The sequence below is a fragment of the Prenolepis imparis genome, unplaced genomic scaffold (assembly GCF_030444845.1).
Source record: "Prenolepis imparis isolate NDT839.2.m4 unplaced genomic scaffold, iyPreImpa1.0 SCAF_14, whole genome shotgun sequence".
Taxonomy (NCBI): domain Eukaryota; kingdom Metazoa; phylum Arthropoda; class Insecta; order Hymenoptera; family Formicidae; genus Prenolepis; species Prenolepis imparis.
In genome coordinates, this window is record NW_028141172.1 from 2,062,372 (window position 1) to 2,080,931 (window position 18,560).

Sequence of the window (18,560 nt, forward strand, 5' to 3'; positions counted from 1 at the left end):
AATATTAATCGCGGAAAAAGTATTATAACATATTATATTACTTACAAAACATTATTATTTCAATTATAATATGTTGTAAATAATATAATATACTATATACTTATATACTTTGTCCGCGATTAATATTTTTTGACAGAAATCAGCTGATAACTGTCAAAAATATTAATCGAGTTTAAAGTATTATATCATATTATTTAAAACATAATATTAGTTTATTTAATTTTATTTTGGACAAATTGTCAAACTGCTAACCCTCGCGATGACAGCTGCTCGATGCTATCGATGATACATGCTCCTCGATGCTCGATGCTATATATGAATATAACGCACAACACGAATCGAGACAACCAATCAGCATCGCGGAAAAGCGACAAGAATGTCAATAACATGTTTTTTTAGAAAGGGACAAAAAATATAATTTCCTCTAAATAATTTTATACTTATAACAACTTTTATGTAATGTGTGTGCACAACATTACATTTTAATGTTTGTTTCAAATGATCATTATATTGTATATTTATGTTTGTCATATTGTGTATTTATATATGTGTTGTGTTATACTGTATATGCACTTTTTAAAGTGCTATTCATATAATTATAATTAATGAAAAATATGTATATATACGATAGAAGTGAGGCGCGAAGGATTTGATTATATCAATGGCATAATTCGATCTTCTCGAAAAGATCGAGTTAAAATGATTCTGCGATACTCGTACTGATGACGCCGCGTTCACTTAGCACCGTCGATTAGATGCGCCGATTTTCATCCTTCGCGCGAATTCATTTCCCTATTATTTCGCGACGTCGCCCAGGTGATATATGAATTGTTTGGTACGAGAACGCACGCGCGAATTGTCCTAAATATCCATCGAGCCTCTCTCGTCGGGGTGTTGAAGCGAGGCCGCGTGCCGGGCATCCATCATCCCTTTAAAAGGGCCGCCGAAGGGAGAGGAAAGCCGGTTCGCTAAACGTTGTCAAAACGTTGACGAAGTCACGTGCGAGGTCGAAGAAACGCCCGTTTGATCGACGAGCACGCCTTCGGAAATTTCGCGCGCTCCTAGTGATTATCCTTCGAGAGGCTGGGCATCGTTCTTTTTTAAAATTTTCGCTCGACGGGGGAAATATTTCGGGGGGGAAGAAGCATCAGCTGTCATCGATCTTTTCTAAAATTGAAAACGACAATCGTTAATCAGATGGACGAGTTGCTCGAAAATCTGATGGTAAATAACGAAATAGTCTAGGCGATTATGAAGTAGTCTCAGGATCGATCCGGGCAGACTCCTCTCTCTCTTTCTCGCTCGTTCGACACGTTCGTCGGCAGTGATTTAAAATGACACGCGCTGGCGTGGCTGGTTATCCCAGGAGTGCGGTATATCTCACAGCCGGTGCTCGGGGTTTCATGCGACGCGATTAAAAAGCTTCCGCTCCGGGCGCTGCGGCCTCGCGAATTTATCGGCTCTCTCCGAGACGGCGGAAAGAGCGGATGATCTCGTCTCGTCGAGAGCCATTTCCGAATAACGAGATCGTAAGAGAGCGACGTTTTATCCCACGCTCGAACGGCCGATTAATGATTCCTTCGAGGTCGACCTCACTTCCTTTGATAGCGGCGTCTTAAAGTCTGTCACGGTCAAGAAGAGTCGCCAGTTGCGCGCTTCGATATCTCTTCCTCTTGCATCCTTCTCTTCCTCCCCTTCTTTTCTTTTTCTTCTTTTTTGAATCCGCCGCTCCCTCGTCGAGGGAGATATTAATTATGCCGGGGCGATAATAACCGCGCGCGCGAGCAAACGAATAACGTTAATTGGCCGCCGAGATAGCCGGCCGTCGTCTTCCTAGTGCAACGAGAGACAAGTGTGCCGATTGATAGGACGGAAATAGATCGCGGCGGAACTTTAAATCGGAACGAGCGAATTCACGACTCTTCGTACGCGCGGAGTGATTTATGTTTCCTCTTAGACCAGAAAGAGCCGCGGCCTAGTTTGCTTCGCTAGCGACGCGCCGGCGTTAATCGATATCGTAGTCTCTGTAATTTTCCAAGAAGAGCCTTCTCGTCTTCTCGCTGAAAAAAAAACCGATCTTTCATTCTCCGAGCGCATCGATTTACGTAGCGATTTATTAATTAAGCATAAAGAAAAACCCTTAAAGAAAACGAGAGAAATAATTATCGGGGTAAATTTTTACTGGATTTAATTTAATAATCGCGACGGTCGAACGATTGGTTTTTCGAAAACGAATTTTATTTCTCGGCGATCGATCGCTACATATAAAATATTGTTAATAAAATACATGAAACATGATTATAAGTGTTACATACAGCTTCTAAAATTACTCTGTAGATTATTATTCTGACGTTTCTTTACAATAATATGTCTGTCGTTATTTTTGACAGAACGAAACAAGGTTTTGGTTACAGTCGCATTACTTCGTCAGACAGAAAGAGAGAGAGAAAGGGAACATTCGCGAGATAGGGGAGAGCATGATAAAGAGGGTGGTAGGCGACCGGGAAAGAGGGTGGGTTGGGGGGTCGGGAAGGAGAGACAGATCAGATAGAGTGGCGTACGGTGTTGTAGCGGGATCGCGAAAAGAGCAACAAATCCAGTGGCTTTATCGGCCATCGCCGGTGTAATCCTATAGGTGCTTAGCGTGAAATCCCATAATCGATAGTTTGCTTAACCCGATGCCACGTGGCGCCGCGTGCGGGCCTCCATTAGAGCGGCCTCGCCGCGCACCTTTTAATGCAAACTGCAACTGCGCGCTGCGTCTCTGCTCTCCCCGGATGCGAGAGGACGCGAAACGGAGGGTGACCGTATCTCTCTATGTTAATATGGGAATGCGGACCATTTTGGGGGGAATTCGATACGCCTCCTCCGCCCCCCGCGCGACGCATCTGGACGGCGGCTTTTCCCGCGGCTCCGACTTAATTACCGAAACTCCCTCCCAAAACGCGGGCCTTTCTCGCGAAAATCCTGTTCTCTACGGAAGTACAAACACACGCGTTTCTACTAATTGTAAGATACGGCGGATTAGCTGGAGCGAAACAATCGAGACGCACCGACAAGTGGATTCAAAGTAGTTTTGTAAAAAAATTTTTTTTTTCGGGAAGCTGAAACTTTAAAAGTATATAAGAAAAAACTATATATACAGGGTGAGTTTTTTAACTTGAGACTGCACAATATCTGGAAAACTAAGCATTGTACGAAAAAATGTTCCAAATAAACTTTCAATAGTTTCGAGGGTGCAATTCTATTCCGCAGAAATTAGCCCCCTTCCGCCCCCCCTAGGGGGTGGGACTGGGGATAACTTTGAAATCTTAAATGGGAACCCCTACTTTTTATTGCAGATTCGAATTCTACGTCCAAAAATACGTAAATTTTGTCTAAACCATTTTTTTCGATTCTTGATGGATTCGAATCTGCAATAAAAAGTAGGTGTTCCCATTTAAGATTTCAAAGTTACCCCCAGTCCCACCCCCTAGGGGGGGCGGAAGGGGGCTAATTTCTGCGGAATAGAATTGCACCCTCGAAACTATTGAAAGTTTATTTGGAACATTTTTTCGTACAATGCTTAGTTTTCCAGATATTTTGCAGTCTGAAGTTAAAAAACTCACCCTGTATAGAAATATACGCAAGAAAGATAATGTAATAAAGAGAGAAAAATTAAACCTCCGACTTTTATTAACAGATTAACCGACTGCAAAAAAAGAAGCGATAAATTCGAGTCGGCTATCAATCATTCTTGCCGCTTCTTGCGAGATCGTAAATCTTAAAATTATAATTATTACCTACACTTTTTATAGTAAAACTAGATTTATTTTTTCAACCGGTTTTTTTTCTTTTTTATTACCGAATGGTTAATAAAGGAGCAACGGGGAATTATTAAACGTGCGAAACGACGTTGGACGTTCCCAAATAATTTAGCCATCTTGCTAGTCGACCACATCGAATTGCCGGTACACACGATTACGTACGCCTCGTTTCCACGTCATGGGAACGAGACTCCCCTCTTTCCCCATCCCACCCCGACGCATTTCGGGCATTTTGGTGGTTCGCTCTTAATTCCAATCGCCGTGAAAATACGGTTTCAATACGCGGCACGCCGATTGGTTACAGCTAATTAAGCCGATGCGCGCAATCGCCGGATTCTCTCGCTCCGCGATGATGTAACCATCTCGAAAATAAATTCTACTAATATTGCCTGGCTGCCTGGCCGTGCGCACAAACGCCGGATCTAATCGATTCTTGACACGTCCGCGATATCTTTTCACATATACAATATTACATATATATTATAAATAGACGCGCGCTAGCAAGCGAGATTTCCTCTTCCAAGCAGCGACGTCGGGCCGCCTCTTTGCTCTTATTGGCGATGATAGAGGCGGGATTCAATAGTTATTCATTAAACTCGAATTCAGTCGGGCAGGATGCTGGGGTCAGTTTCACGTTGACCTTGCGGCTATCTTCAAAGGCCTTATCTCCCGCCGCGCGCCTTCTCTCTTTCTCTCTCTCTCTTTCACTTCGTTTCTTCTCGCTTTCTTCAAGCTGCGTCGAGAGCATCGAAAGTCGGCCGTGATATGTCCGCTGGTGAACGATTGGAAATCGACCGTGTCTCCCATCGTCGAGAAACCGGCTTCCTGCTTCGGTACTTTTATTATCGCGGTACCCTTTTTTTTTATGACGCGAGCTTTCCGCGAATGTCAACGACCTCGAGAGAACTGTCAGCCAGACGTGGAAGTTCTACGAGATGTTAGAAGTACGATACATACACATAAAATTGTGCAGAATTGAGATAGTAACAATTTATTAGGAGAATAATAGTTGTGTAATTTATATTTCGAATATCGCGTTTCCCTTCACTTTTTTTCCCCTCGCTAATCTAGCGCTTTTAAAGTTAGCAAAATTGGTCTCGTTAGAGTCTGACGAGATGATAAAAATATTTCTAAAAGAGGAAGAGAGAGAAAGTGATTCAAAGATGAAATCACATCGGTTTAAGATCGATCGTATCTAAAATCGATCGCGGATAATCGATCGAAAATATCGTCGATTACGAGCCAATCCCTACAGAGAGATTGGCACATACAGATGTGTGTATATGCGTGTGATTAATATATCTCCTTCGTGAGAAAAACTCCCGAGATTCTCCCAGCTTTTAATAAAGCCCATTGCTCTCGTGAAGGTTCCACATGCCGCAAATATGGTTCGAGAAACTATTCTCGCGCATTAAATTACGCCGAACTTTCAATAAGTGGTATAACGTTCGCTCTCACGACTACGTCGGGAGAGGATGCGATTCCCAGGGCTGTCTTTATAAATTCAGGATTCCTCGACGGAAGAGATTATTGTTGAAAATAATCTCGTATTTTAGATATTTATATTAAAATCGTCAGTCCTTAGTTTTACAATTTTTTGCACCATTATAAAAATATTAAATTTTTGAAACTTTCGAATAATTAATTTGAAGATTACACAGTTTTTTTACTCATTTTGACAACGTATTTATCTCATAGTTCTGAAATGAAAGATGTGCAAGTGTCTCTGGAACAAAATTGTCACATATTTATGCGTTGCCAAAATTAGAATCGCCATATCATTATCACAACATATAAAAGTAGACAAAATGTATTGTCCCAATATGAATTTTTAGAATCTAAAACGACGAGAGAATAGATGGAGCTCTCTTTTCGCCCCTCATTTTTCGTATCACAAGACGCTACTGTCGGCTGTTCCCATCGCCGATTTTGCCACCCCTTGACCGGAAGATTGCGCTCTTTTCCCTCCATCCCCCTTTCCCTCGGACCACGCCAATGTCCGATGATGAAGTTATCCAGCGATAATGGCTCCATTACATCGCGGCGTGCCGCGGCACGTCGTCTCTCGGTTCCCTATCGGACCCCTCTCTCTCATCCCCCTTGCCCTCGCGCAGGTGGTGCTGGACGAAGGGGGAAGGAAAGGGGAGAGGAAACGGGCACATCTCGTCGCACCGTATACTTACCATGGCGATTGTTTATGTTGGCTGATGGCCACTTATGCTGCACACACATCGCATTACGGGGCCGTTCTCGGGACCCTCGCGGGGCCCCGTTACTTAGCCCGTGGCTCGGGCATCGTAGGGTAATGGCGAACGCGTTACGGATAAAATGTATACTTAGCCCTCACGGTCCGATGGCACCGATGCCTCGGCAATATCGAGATTACGCCATTTCTCCCTCCCTCCCTCCCTCCTCTTCTCCTTGCACCCCCTTCGTTTCGATTGGATACTTCCTTGTTTCTCGCCTGTCGTCGTCGCGAGTTTCGATTGCCACCATCTTCCGAAGATGAGATGCATCTTCGCTGCCGGCGATGCATCATTTTTATTCCGAGCTATTAGAATTTTATTTTATTTTATTAAGAAACGGATTCGAATCACTTGTACAAATAAACGCAATTAAGAATCGTCGCGTCCGTGTTACAAAATTGAGATAAGAGATTATCGCGATTATATACTTTTGAAACAGCTGTGAGATGATAAAGAGATGGGAGCGCAGATATTTTTCGCGATTGGATAAGCGTCACCCGGGGTCTTTCTCGCTCGGATCGAATTTATCGGAGATCGGACATTTGTTGCGATTGGGTGACATAAAAAAATGCCAGTCGGTCGAATGCAAATAGAGAGCTATCGTGATGATTCGCACGTGGGCTTGTATTCCCCCCTCCCTCCCCCTTCGTCGTTTTGTGTCGGATCGCGTTTTAGCATAATTTGACGTCTCTTCGTAAGTGGCACGACAGGTGTGCACCTCACGGGAGGATGACGTCAGCGCGTGGTATCTCTCGGATATGAAAAATGAAGGCAAAAAGTCTGGCAAGACCGCGCGAAAAGTCGCAGATAGCTCGACTCGAGATCAGGCCAACGTTCGCGCACAGATTGACCACCTTCGATGTTAATGGGGCCCTGATTACAAAGCACGCTCCAGCTCGGCCCTGCCCCCTGTTTATATCAATATCTCGGCGATGCGCTCGTATGCACTTATACATATACCTGTTTGCGAGCACGTGTGTTCTATCTTGTCTCTTTGTATACGGCCATCTTTTATTAAAATACAGATCAAAGAATCTGAATCGGTGTTGGCTTACTCGAAAATAAGTTGCAGATAATTCTTTGTGGAATTCCAATAGAATCGATAGATTTTTAAAGAGCGCACATCAATTTTTGCAACTCGGATTTTATAGAGATGATAAAATGTAATCGTATCTTACTTACAAGGAAGGTTATCGAATTCGGAAATTCTAAAAATTCTGAAATTTGGCCTAAGCTTATTGTTAGAACTAGCCAATCTTAATACTCTTTTCAACATCAACAAAAAATAGTTTTGTATCAGGGTTGGACATCTCGAAGTTCAGGCCAAATTTCAAAATTTTTTGAATTTTTGAGTTTGATAAAACCTTTCTTGTTAGATAACAAATAGATTTTGATAAGTGATCGCAATTTCTTTTCTTTCGCGAACGCACGAGAAATACGTGACAAGGTCCGCATTTTCGAGGAATTTTCCTTTTATTCGGATCGACGGATGAGAGAGAAAGAGAGCGTGACGTGAAAATCTTTCGCGACGTAATCGAGCTTAAAAGTCCGAGCAGGAAAGTATCGGCGAGTGAGAAAAAGGCGGGGGTGTAAACGCTTCGAAATACAATCCGCAGCGGATTTCCGAGCGAGCTAAATCCCAGGACCCGATCGGCGACGGCGTTTTCCACCGATGCCACCCCTTCTCGGCCGTGCCTTTCCCTCCACCAGCCATTTGGGGCGGAAAACGCAGCGTCAGCGCGCCGACGGTACCATTCGCGCGGACCAAATAAAATGTATCGGGGCATTTTATTCTCTGCCGTGTCCGTGCGGGTTTAGACACAGGGCCTCGTCGTCGATTTCCGATTCTGTGGTTATATCGAGGGAGACTCGCGGATTCGATTTTCCCCGGGCGCATTCAATACCCGCCCTTGTGCACATATATATACAAATGGTAGAGCGCCGAATATCGTTTTATAAATGCTGAATATATGGAATTCTGATGCTATAAAACGAGAGAAAAGAAAATGAATAAAACAACGATATATGAAATTGGATGCTCTCTCTCTCTTCCTCTCTATTATAGGCATCGATAATAATAATTCTTATTATTATGTGATATTTATTAATTTATCTTATTATCTTATTATATTAATAATTTTTATTATTAGCCATTGATAATAATAATAAGAATTATTAATATAAACAAGATAAGATAATGACAATTATTAAATATAATAAGAATTTTTATTGTCGATGCCTATTTCTGTGATTTACATAGAGTAATTTAATGAGGCGACGAGTGAATTACGGATTGCATTGGTGACAGTACTATTTAGAAAAAAATAAAAAATTTTGAAAAAGAAATTCCTTCGAGGCTTATGCGCCAGTATACGTTTGCCATCTTCATGTATCTCTTTACGCAACATGGATCATTGAGGATGATCGCCGTTGACAAAGAAGAAGACCGCGATGTGCTGAGGATTCGGCCCTCACGATCGTTTCGAAACGAGTCCGGGACAAAACATTCCCGGCCACGCGGCGACGGAACGTATAATAAGAGTGTGATTAGCATTATTTATGGCCGGTTAACTATTAACTCATAAATCAACTGGCGACTGTATTATCCAGCGCCCCGCGCTGTTCGTGCGCGTCCAACCGGCTTCGACTCGGCTGAGGAAAACGGTACGGCACCGAGGTGCTGGGCCCCGTAGATCGACCGCTCGATAAGAACGATACGAGGGCTCGGAGAAGGAGAAAGAGAAGGAGAGACACCCCCGGAGACGGCGAGGAGGCCGACCATCTTCCTCTAGTGATTTAAGGGAATCCGCTTGGGCCGCTTCCGCGCCGAGTTCCCTATACTTTGCTCGAGTTTTAAGACGAACAAAGTTAACCATCGAGACGTAATATCGGTTCGCGGCACCGTTATTCAAATAATCAAAAGAATCCGGAAATATATTCTTTATTCCTTCTCTTTCGCATTAATTTTCTTGTCGAAAGTATTTTCCCCTTTTTAATTTCGCTTGGAATTTTTATTCGTATTTTTTTTAAAGAATCGTTGAAAAATATTATTATTCATCACGCATTTCTAACATATTTTTTCTAATATTTTAATAATTATATCAGCATTGAATAAAAATTATATATATATTGAAATATAAGGTCTACTTACACGAACCAAAATATTATCAACTACTGAGAAATATAATTCTGTTTTATTTATTCTTATTAATTTTAACTTTAAAAATATATTCTTTATAACTCGAAAGCTATATACACAAGTGCAGTGTTTCGATATTTTTCTAAAAAAAAAAATTTAACTCACAAAGACTATAAAATCTGCAATTCGAAATTCGTATAGTGGAAGCACATTCTGTACATAGTCTCTCTCGATAATATATTATTGGTTTAAAGATAGTTGTACTTTCCTTTGATATTGATATCAATGCATAACATCGATACTTTCTTCGATATGATAAGCATGGCAGGAAGTGCTCGTAAAATAAAGCGGAAATACATTCTTTACTCTTTCTCTTTGTATTAATTTTTTTATCAAAATTCTCTTCTTTTTAATTTCGCCTGCAATTTTCACTCGTTATATTTTTTTAAAGAATCATCGAAGGATATTATTTATCACGCATTTCTAACATTTTAATATTTTTTAATAATTATATCAGTGTATTGAATAAAAATTATATTCAAATAAGATCCATTTAAAATTAACAACTGAGGAAATAATTCTATTATTTATTTTTATTCTTGCGTAATTTTAACTTTAAAAATATATATCCTTTATAACTTGAAAAGGGTACAAGTGCGCGTCTCGATATTTTTCTAGAAGACAAAATTCAACTCGCAAAATCGTCTATAAAATCCGCAAATCGAAGAAAATGCATATAGCGGAGAAGCGCATCCTATATACATATAGTCCCTCGATAATATATTATTAGTTTAAAGACACTCGTACTTTCCTTTGATATTGATATCAATGCATAGCGTCGATACTTTTCTCCGATATGCCAAGCATGGCAGGAAGTGCTCGTAAAACGATGCTCTCGAGACGGAGAGAACGGAGAGAAACGCGGAGAGATGCGAAGATGGCCGCTCCGGCTCCTTTCTTGTCTCGCACGCGCTTCGCAGCTTCTTCTTTCTCTTTGTTTCGCCGATAGAAGATGCGGGTCACGCGTCGGCGGTTAGTTCTGATTAGCGACAGAGCGAATGACGTACCGCTGCCAGGTCCACGTGCCGCGAATACTCAAGTAGCGAATATATACAATGCGTTCCGCCAGTAGCGAGGGGGAAGGTAGGGGGTAACTCTACTCCACCCAGTTTATGGGAATTTATTTAGCGCCGTAAGACGCGCACACGACTGTGGTCTCTTTTCACTAAATAAATTCCGAGGAGGATCCGTGCAATTCAAAGATCCTTAGATTTGACGGTAGATTTAATTATTACATCTCGCGATGCTAAATCAAATTGAATGTGTGTGTGTGAAATTATTTTTCCCCGCATCGTGCGTTACATGTATCAAATTATATAAATTTCTCTTTCACTTAATGCTGTTTTAAATCATTCTGTTTTTAGAGAGATTCTTGCGATAGTATTCTTTATTCATTTATTATTATATTTGAAAATTTTTAATGATGATAAAGTGATTTAGATTATATCTCTGAATGTGTTTGTTCATCAAGTGCACAACAATAATAATAATTAACAAATGCATCTTTTATATTATGACTATTATAACTGACAGCACACAGCTGAGAGAAGAGATCCAATTATCTTTTATAATATAATTTTCTAAAAATTATAGCTTCTTCCGCACCAGCGAAGGAATAATCGAGCGAAGGGCATAACCTGCTTAATCATTTACCCCATTTCGTTTTTTTTACCGAACGGCGGAAGAAAATCGACAACCGCAATTGCGAGACGCGATAAAGCCTGATCGCGGACGTCATTCACGATATAGCGCGGGGTCGATCGAAATGAGTTGCATTGAGAAATTTCAATTCTTAAGGTCGATGTGGAGCTGGAGCTTGATCCATTGATCCCAGAAATATCATCGGGGTTACGCAATCATTGAATGAACGAAGAGTCGACCGGATGTCGATAACGTTTCAATTTGTCGATTTCGAAGACGGCATATCGCGGATACTCTTGTGCGTTTATTTAGAACTGAATAGAGAGTAATAATTTTCTCGCTAGATCTGCGTATCTCGATTCTATTTTTTTTTTACGATTAAAATAAACCATGAGCGATAAAAAATTGATTTCGCAAATCGAATAAATTCCAATGGTGCACAGAAAGAATTTTCTCTTAGAATATACCCGGAAAATCATGGTAATCGTGGGACAATATGGTATGGAAAGAATTTTATGAGCATTTCTCTGATTAATATTTATCGCAATAAAAATAATATCTATTACGATAAAATATAAAATGTTTGATTAATTTTACTATGCAGTTTAGTAAAATTAATCAAACATGTTTAAGAGAAATTCTCATAAAATTCTTTCCATACCATATTGTCCCACGATTACCATGATTTTCAGGGTAAATTCTAAGAGAAAATTCTCTCGGTGTGGAAATTGTAAAGCGAATATTCTTTCTCCTCGCGTTTGATTCACGCTTCGAAATTACAGGATTGGTTAATTAGGCCGAAGCGTTCTTCCGAGAGAGAGAAAGAGACGGCCATCCGGAATAATCTCGCGGTGCGAGATCCGCTGGGAGGCGCGAATGATAAAGCCGGGGCAAAACCGGAGCAACGTCGCGTTGCTCCGGGAAAGGGTCGATCGACAAGACCGAGGGATTCGAAAGCGCTTGCAAGCCGCGTGCTGGTCCGGCTAATTAAGTACGCCGTAAGTTAATTGAGATGCTGCGCGTAGGAGTAAAGCCGAAGATACGAGGGAAACGTTAAACTGTGTAAACATCGAGCTAATTACTTCGAGACTTTATCGCGCCGAGCGGAGATGTAAGTGTGCGCGTGCGAAAAGCGGGAAAAGTGGGGAATAAAGCCGGTGATGAGAAAATGAGACGTAGAAAACCTGGTATTTATCGACGAAAGCCAAACAGGATTAGATGAGGACGAAGCTAACGTCGGCTGTTGATAGGACTGATATTTTATTCGGCGAAGTATATTGTATATCTCTAAGTATATATATGGTAAAGCTAGAAATTATTTAGAGAGATCGTTAATATAATTTTATTTTCTATTGATTTTCGTTATTTCTCTTGTATAAATATCAACAAAATTCAACTTGACCGACCCTCAATGATAATATTTTCGTTTATTCCGTTGGGTCGACGATATCTCGCTTATCCTTCTCTTTATCATTAATTCAAAACATATACTTTATTGATATTTTCTACACAGAGAAAATTTTCTCTTAGAATTTACCCTGAAAATCATGGTAATCGTGGGACAGTATGGTATGGAAAGAATTTTATGAAAATTTCTCTGATAAATATTTATTGCAGTTTAGTAAAATGAATCAAACATATTTTATATTTTATTGTGATAGATATTAATCAGAGAAATTCTCATAAAATTCTTTCTGTACCATATTGTCTCATGATTACCATGATTTTCAAGATAAATTCTAAGAGAAAATTTTCTCAGTGTACGTATATGTATTTTGTAATAGATTTTATATAAAACGTATTTTTGTAACATACATTTTCCTTCGACAATTATTCACTAAGACGAGGAAGTACTCTTGTATAACGGAGGGTTAAATAATGCAAGTAAGGTGTGGGGAAGGAGGAAGATGGAGACGGAGAGTCTCGAGGTGCGGCGTTGGTAACTGCTACTCGCGAAAGGTGAGGAGACCCAGTTAATTACTAAAGCGTTTTAATCGCCGGCAAAGTTCCGTCCGGGCCGGGAAGGGCGGCTCGGTGTGGATGCGGCGACTGTGTAAATTAGGAACTCGCCAGTTTCTCCTCTTCGCTCGTCTTTTCCGCGTCCGCATTATGTACGCTCGGTCTCTCGAGACGAGCGTCATCCTAATTTCCGACAAGAGCTTTGACTTTTACGTAATAGCGCGCGTCGCCCGCAACTTTTCCACATTATTCCGGAAAATTATTCCTGCTCACTAATGGCTCAGACTTTTCTCTTTACCCTTACAATTAGTATCAAAAGCTCCGAATATAACATCTTTGATATAAAGATTGAAAATTCAAATTGATTGCATTTTGTGTTAAATGCAATTTTACTTAACTATTATATCATGTTATTGATTTCAATTTAATAGTAAATTTCAGTAATTAATTTATAATAAATGGCTAGAGTATTAGAGGGCAAATTTTCAAAAATGCGTACAAAAATTCCATTACGTCAAGTATGTATGTAATCCTCCCTCACACTCCTCTTGCTTGGTTTTAATTCATGTCGTTATATTTTTTTTGCGGGAAGAGGCTTTTATTTAACTTGATATTAAATGTCTCCCTTTCTCTCACTTCTCCTCCAACCCCTTCTCTCTTCTCTGCGGTTCCTGGCGCATATTTAGGGGTCGCTGGTTACAGGTTGCCCCGGCAACCACATCGAGAAACCCTCTGTCGTTGCCAAGGCAACCTTCTCCTTCGTCTTCTCACCCTCTCCTCTTTCCTGGAGATTCAATTCGAGAGAGCGAGAGAACGAGTCTAAAGGACAGAAGGGAGGGAGGAGGGCTGATTTCTGCGTGTATAGGGCGGGGGAGGAGGAGAGGGGAGAAGACGAAGAAGAGACGAGAAGGGAAAAAAGATGGTGCGCTTTTTGGTGATTATATTTGATGGCGAGCGAGGACGTGCCAAATGAGGATTTGACCTTGATTAAAGACGAGCTTTCTCTCTTTCTATTTCTCTTTATTAATATACTGATGTTTGTTGCAAAGCTAAAGAAAAATTTTCCAGGAAATCTAATCTATTTCGAAAATCCACGAAAATTAAATCACGCGTAAAAATGATAAGACGAGAATGAAACTAAAATATATAATATAAATTATTAGATTTATTTCTCATAAGCTTCAAATGTTTTTATTTGAATTTGAAATATATGAACGTAAAATTAGAGAGCCAAGAAATATTTGTCAAACTCTCGTAACATTCGATCTTTTTTTTCTTACTATTAACCGCTAAAGCGATGTAAGTTTGAGAGCGATACGATGGCTCGTTCGTCGATTCAGGAAACATCGCGAGACTTAATGGAGCGAATTCTCGCGCGGTTTTGGTATTCGTAGCTGAACCGAGCGAAGAACTTATTCATAAGATTATTCGCTATTTTCGTCATGGCGCACTCTCCCTCTCTCCCTATATCGTTATTTAAGTTTTATATTAAAGCACGGTCGGCGCGCGCGCAGAGCTCTCGGTTGCTATTTGATGTATGACCCGCGCGTGTTCTGCTTCCTTCACCAAGATGCACCTAAACGTGAGATATCGTATCCGATCAATTTTTTATGGCTCCACTTCACCCCTTTCAGCCCCTCTTCTTTTCCCTCGGTAGGTTGACCAGGTTCGCGTAAGGTTTCGCGTTCTTAGTCGTTAAATAATTAAATTATTCGCGAGAATAAAGTAATAAATTCCAAAATATTAATTATACTCTTAATTCGTGGAAGAAAAATTCAGAGATCCGGCCTTGTCAAAATAACAGAATATAAAGTTAACGCGAGATCGGCTGCTCGAATTAGAAGAATGCTCAAAGTTTTGTTTATAGATATAAAGTAACGAGTTAGAAATGTATCGTTCGGTATCATTCTGGCAACAATATTCAGAGATGATAGATGAACCGCTCTCTCGGTTCTCGTCGACGAGCGAGCGAATCGCGTGCTAAATAACTTCGCTAACAAGCTGCTGCCGCCGCCGCCGCCGTTGCCACTGTGCAAAAAAAGATTACGTAAGCGGTAATGGCCGCCGGCTCCTCCTAAATTCGAGAACGAAGTGTTCTGGTCGAGCGAGCAATCCAGGAGAGAGAAAGAGAGAGAGAGAGAGAAAGGGAAGGGGAGGGGAGGAAAGAGAGAGAGCAGAGCGCACAAGCGCGAGTTACCACTCGGTCCTGGTAGGGGTTAATTTTAATTTCCCAATTTTTCCCACGCCGACGCAGCGCAGGTAATTTCCTCCCCAGCAGAGAATAGATGTAATTACTTAACGCCTCCGAGCTCCTTTTATTAAAAGAGGATCGCGCCCTCGGGGGCTGGAGGGGCGAAAGGAGCCCGAAGTGGGGATTGCCACGGGAGTGGTGGTGCGTTATCATGGGGGTGTCTCTTCCTCGCGAGCTCGTCCGTCCACTCGAGACTCGAATTACCCGTTTCATTAATTTTATCAATAGGACATTCCGTATGGAATAACACACCATCTACGATAGAAATCGAGGCTCTCGAGATCTTTTAATTTCGAAATGTTTGTAATACTGCGTGACATTGATTATTTTTATACGATTGTTGAACTAATCAGAAATCTTTTGATTAAAATTAGATATTCTCAAATTCTGCCATTATTCTCTCTCGCCGCGCGTTTGGCTTGAGTAGCATTTAGTGATACCGCACGTATCATGTTGATATTGAACGTAATCTTTAAATTAGACAAATATAAGTCAGAGATACTAAATTCGCGGATCAAAAGGACTTAATCTTCCACTTTGAAAAAAAAATCTTTATTTAAAAGAAGAATTGGAGAACAAACGAGGGACAACAATGCCGAGCAATAAACAACCGTGCAACTCGTTGATATATACCTTTGCCTGTCCATTACCACGAATCCGACTCGGATCGAATTCGAGTGCCTCGGTCGACGAGATCGGCAAGGGTATCTCGCAGCAGCTGTGGGAAGGGAGGAGCCATCTTGCGGCCTGTTTCAGGGCAGCCGCCAATTGATTCACCCCCACTAGACGCCACAACCAGGCGTCGATTCAATTCCAGGACGAAAAAAGCGTCCGGTGGGCATGGCCGTCCCGCATTTCCATTGGTCCAACATCCCGCATCATCCACGAGTTTGCCGTACGTTCGTCCAATCGCCAGCCCCTGGGCGGATCCTGAAACCAGTTTTGGTCTTGCTAACAGAGGGGAGTCGTTGACTCGAGTCTCTGGGCAGATAGTATTGTGCCGTTGGCTCATGCCGTAGTGGTTCTAATACCACAGCAGGTCCTTGCTACCAAGGAAATCCCGGAGATCCGCCTGTCGCACGCACTGGATCCGCGAAGGTCGCGAGGACCCGGAAGTCTCCGGTAACGTGTCACGGCTGAGAAACTGTCGCGAACGTGCGCGTTACAGTGCTTCGATCGCGGCCACGAACATTAATTTTAGACTATATTGAGAGGAATCGTCTCTGCGGATCGTGGAACTTTTAGTGACATCAGATGGGAGACTGCGAAGGACCTTTAAAAGATTTTTGTTATCGTCGAAAGTCATCAAGCCTTAATCGACCAGCTTGGCAAGTGAAGAATTGATTATATTGATGACAATTAGTGAAATTGACAATTTGCTATTGTTGATCATGGACATATGATTGAAATATTGTATTTTGATTTGTGATATCGCTCAAATTTGCTCAGAAAGGCCATCAAAAAATTGTGAAAACATTGTGAGACCTGACCGACGGCAAGCGAAATTCTACAGACGGCTACCTAACAGGCAACGCAACTCTCGACACAGTAAAACTTAAATAAAATATGTGAAACATCATTACTGACATTTTGGATCATGAGATTGCGATCTGCAGATTCTACGACGAAAGCATCGAAAAATCAGGAACATGTGAATAATAGATGTTGAAAGGCAGTAAATAATCTCGGAGTGTCTCGAACATTATCGTTTTCTAAGATTAAGCTCTCTTCAAAGGTCGACGATTGAGATGAATTTGTGTCATAATCGAGAAGATCTAGAATGGCAGATGTAAAATTTCATTCGAAGCAGCGAGATCTAAATTTTTATAAACGTCTCAATGATCATCTAGTGATTTATAGACTGTGATGATTCATGGACTGTATCTCGTTCAGTAGTGATCGTGCTCTAGAAGGCCTAGAATGGAAGATGTAAATGCGCGTTGAGACCAGAAACATTTAACGACTCTAGACACCAGATCTTCCAATCCCTCGCATTCCTGATAAACACATGATTCCGGCGCGCCAGTGATCGGAGGTGATCTCTTCCTCTCCTAGTGATCGGGCCTGATCGTCGACGATTGATGCGAGCGGACTGATCGCTCTCTCTCGAAGGAGAGACAACAGCCGGCGAGTTGGTACCGAAGATGGTCCTGGAGCCTGGAGGCGGTCTGTCCTTTCCGTTGCCGCCCGGCAGCGGCTCCAGCGCTTCCGGTGGATCCTTGCTGGCCCCGACCAGGCTCTTCCAACGAACGACGCCGGTGTTCCCGTTTCATTTGGCAGGATGGCCGCCTCATCATCCGGTTCTGGGACAGGTGCAAAGCCAGGTACAGCAGAGCATGCAGGCCCAGCATCAGGCCGCTGCCGCGGCGGTCAGATTCCTCAGCCATCATCACCCGCATCATCCGCATCCGACGTTGAGCAATCATTCGTTGGTACCGACGATCACCGGGCATCATCCCGCTGTACATCATCTGCATCATGCCACTGATCACGGAGAGGAAGAGGACGAGAAGAAAGGTGAGTCGATGCCTAACGTCCAAGAAAGAAGCCCTTGAGAAGCTTCAAATTAATATCAATTAAATGTTTCTAAAAATATTTTCGTTAAAGCATACACGCAATGAAAGAGAAATGTATTATTCTGCCTAAAGGATTTCCCCCTCCCTCTTTTAGATAACATAAACACATAAAAAATATTATTTTGCTAAAAATCTCTTGGAAATCTTTTATATGAATTGCAGACTTTTTTATACTCTGTTTATTCAAGTTGCACGACGCAATTAAAGAGAAGAGCTTTGCACTATAATAAAAATATAAATATAAATCATCAAGATAAATATATTAATTATCAAGATGTATAGATCATTTTTTTATTTCAAAAAATTAGTAATATAATTTAGAGAGCATTTTCCTCTCTGACGCGCGTTGAAGTGCGTAGATAATGATGGCGTTTCCGAAATAGCTTTTGAAAAACGGTCTTCAGGGAGTGGCGTAACGCGGTCAATCATAAGATCGTTCCTGGCGAGCCCCTGGGATCGCTTACGACGTTAGTCCCTCTGATCCCCCCTTTCCCGCCCCTCGACCACCCGTCTGAAATCCGTGTTTCGTGCGCGCGAACGTCCGCGCTGCTGAGGGTGGAAATCTGTTTTTTACGTGATCCCATTCACGTCCCTAACACTTGTTTATGCTACGAAGGGAGCGCCACTTAATTCGCTTGCCTTTGGCCTTCGATTGTTTCCGCTGCTGCGAATTTATCGCGCGCTTCCGCGAATTTGCGTGGATCGCTTGTCTTTTGCCGAAAACTCTATCGCGAGCTATCAAATAATTAAAATAAAAGTTTTGATTAACATTCCGTTTCACAGAACTGCTAAATCCCTAGAGGAAGGGGAGATATTTGAAAAAGTCATTTTTTTATATATATATTCTAGAAATACACATTAAAAACTATGAAAAATTAATAT

General features: G+C 41.6%; 1 protein-coding gene across 2 annotated transcripts in view; it reads left to right on the top strand.

Moving 5' to 3' along the window:
• LOC145944938 (uncharacterized) overlaps nt 1-18,560 on the top strand; it is a 50,002-nt gene that overhangs the window by 1,195 nt on the left and 30,247 nt on the right. Inside the window, exon 1 of one of the 2 annotated variants that reach the window (XM_083053644.1) lies at nt 16,106-17,619. The exons of the other annotated variant lie outside the window; for it this stretch is intronic. Within the exon in view, the coding sequence (XP_082909770.1) occupies nt 17,247-17,619 (373 nt within the window). The 5' untranslated portion in view covers nt 16,106-17,246. Of the gene's footprint in view, nt 1-16,105; nt 17,620-18,560 lie in introns of those variants that run through there. 2 annotated transcript variants of the gene reach the window in all.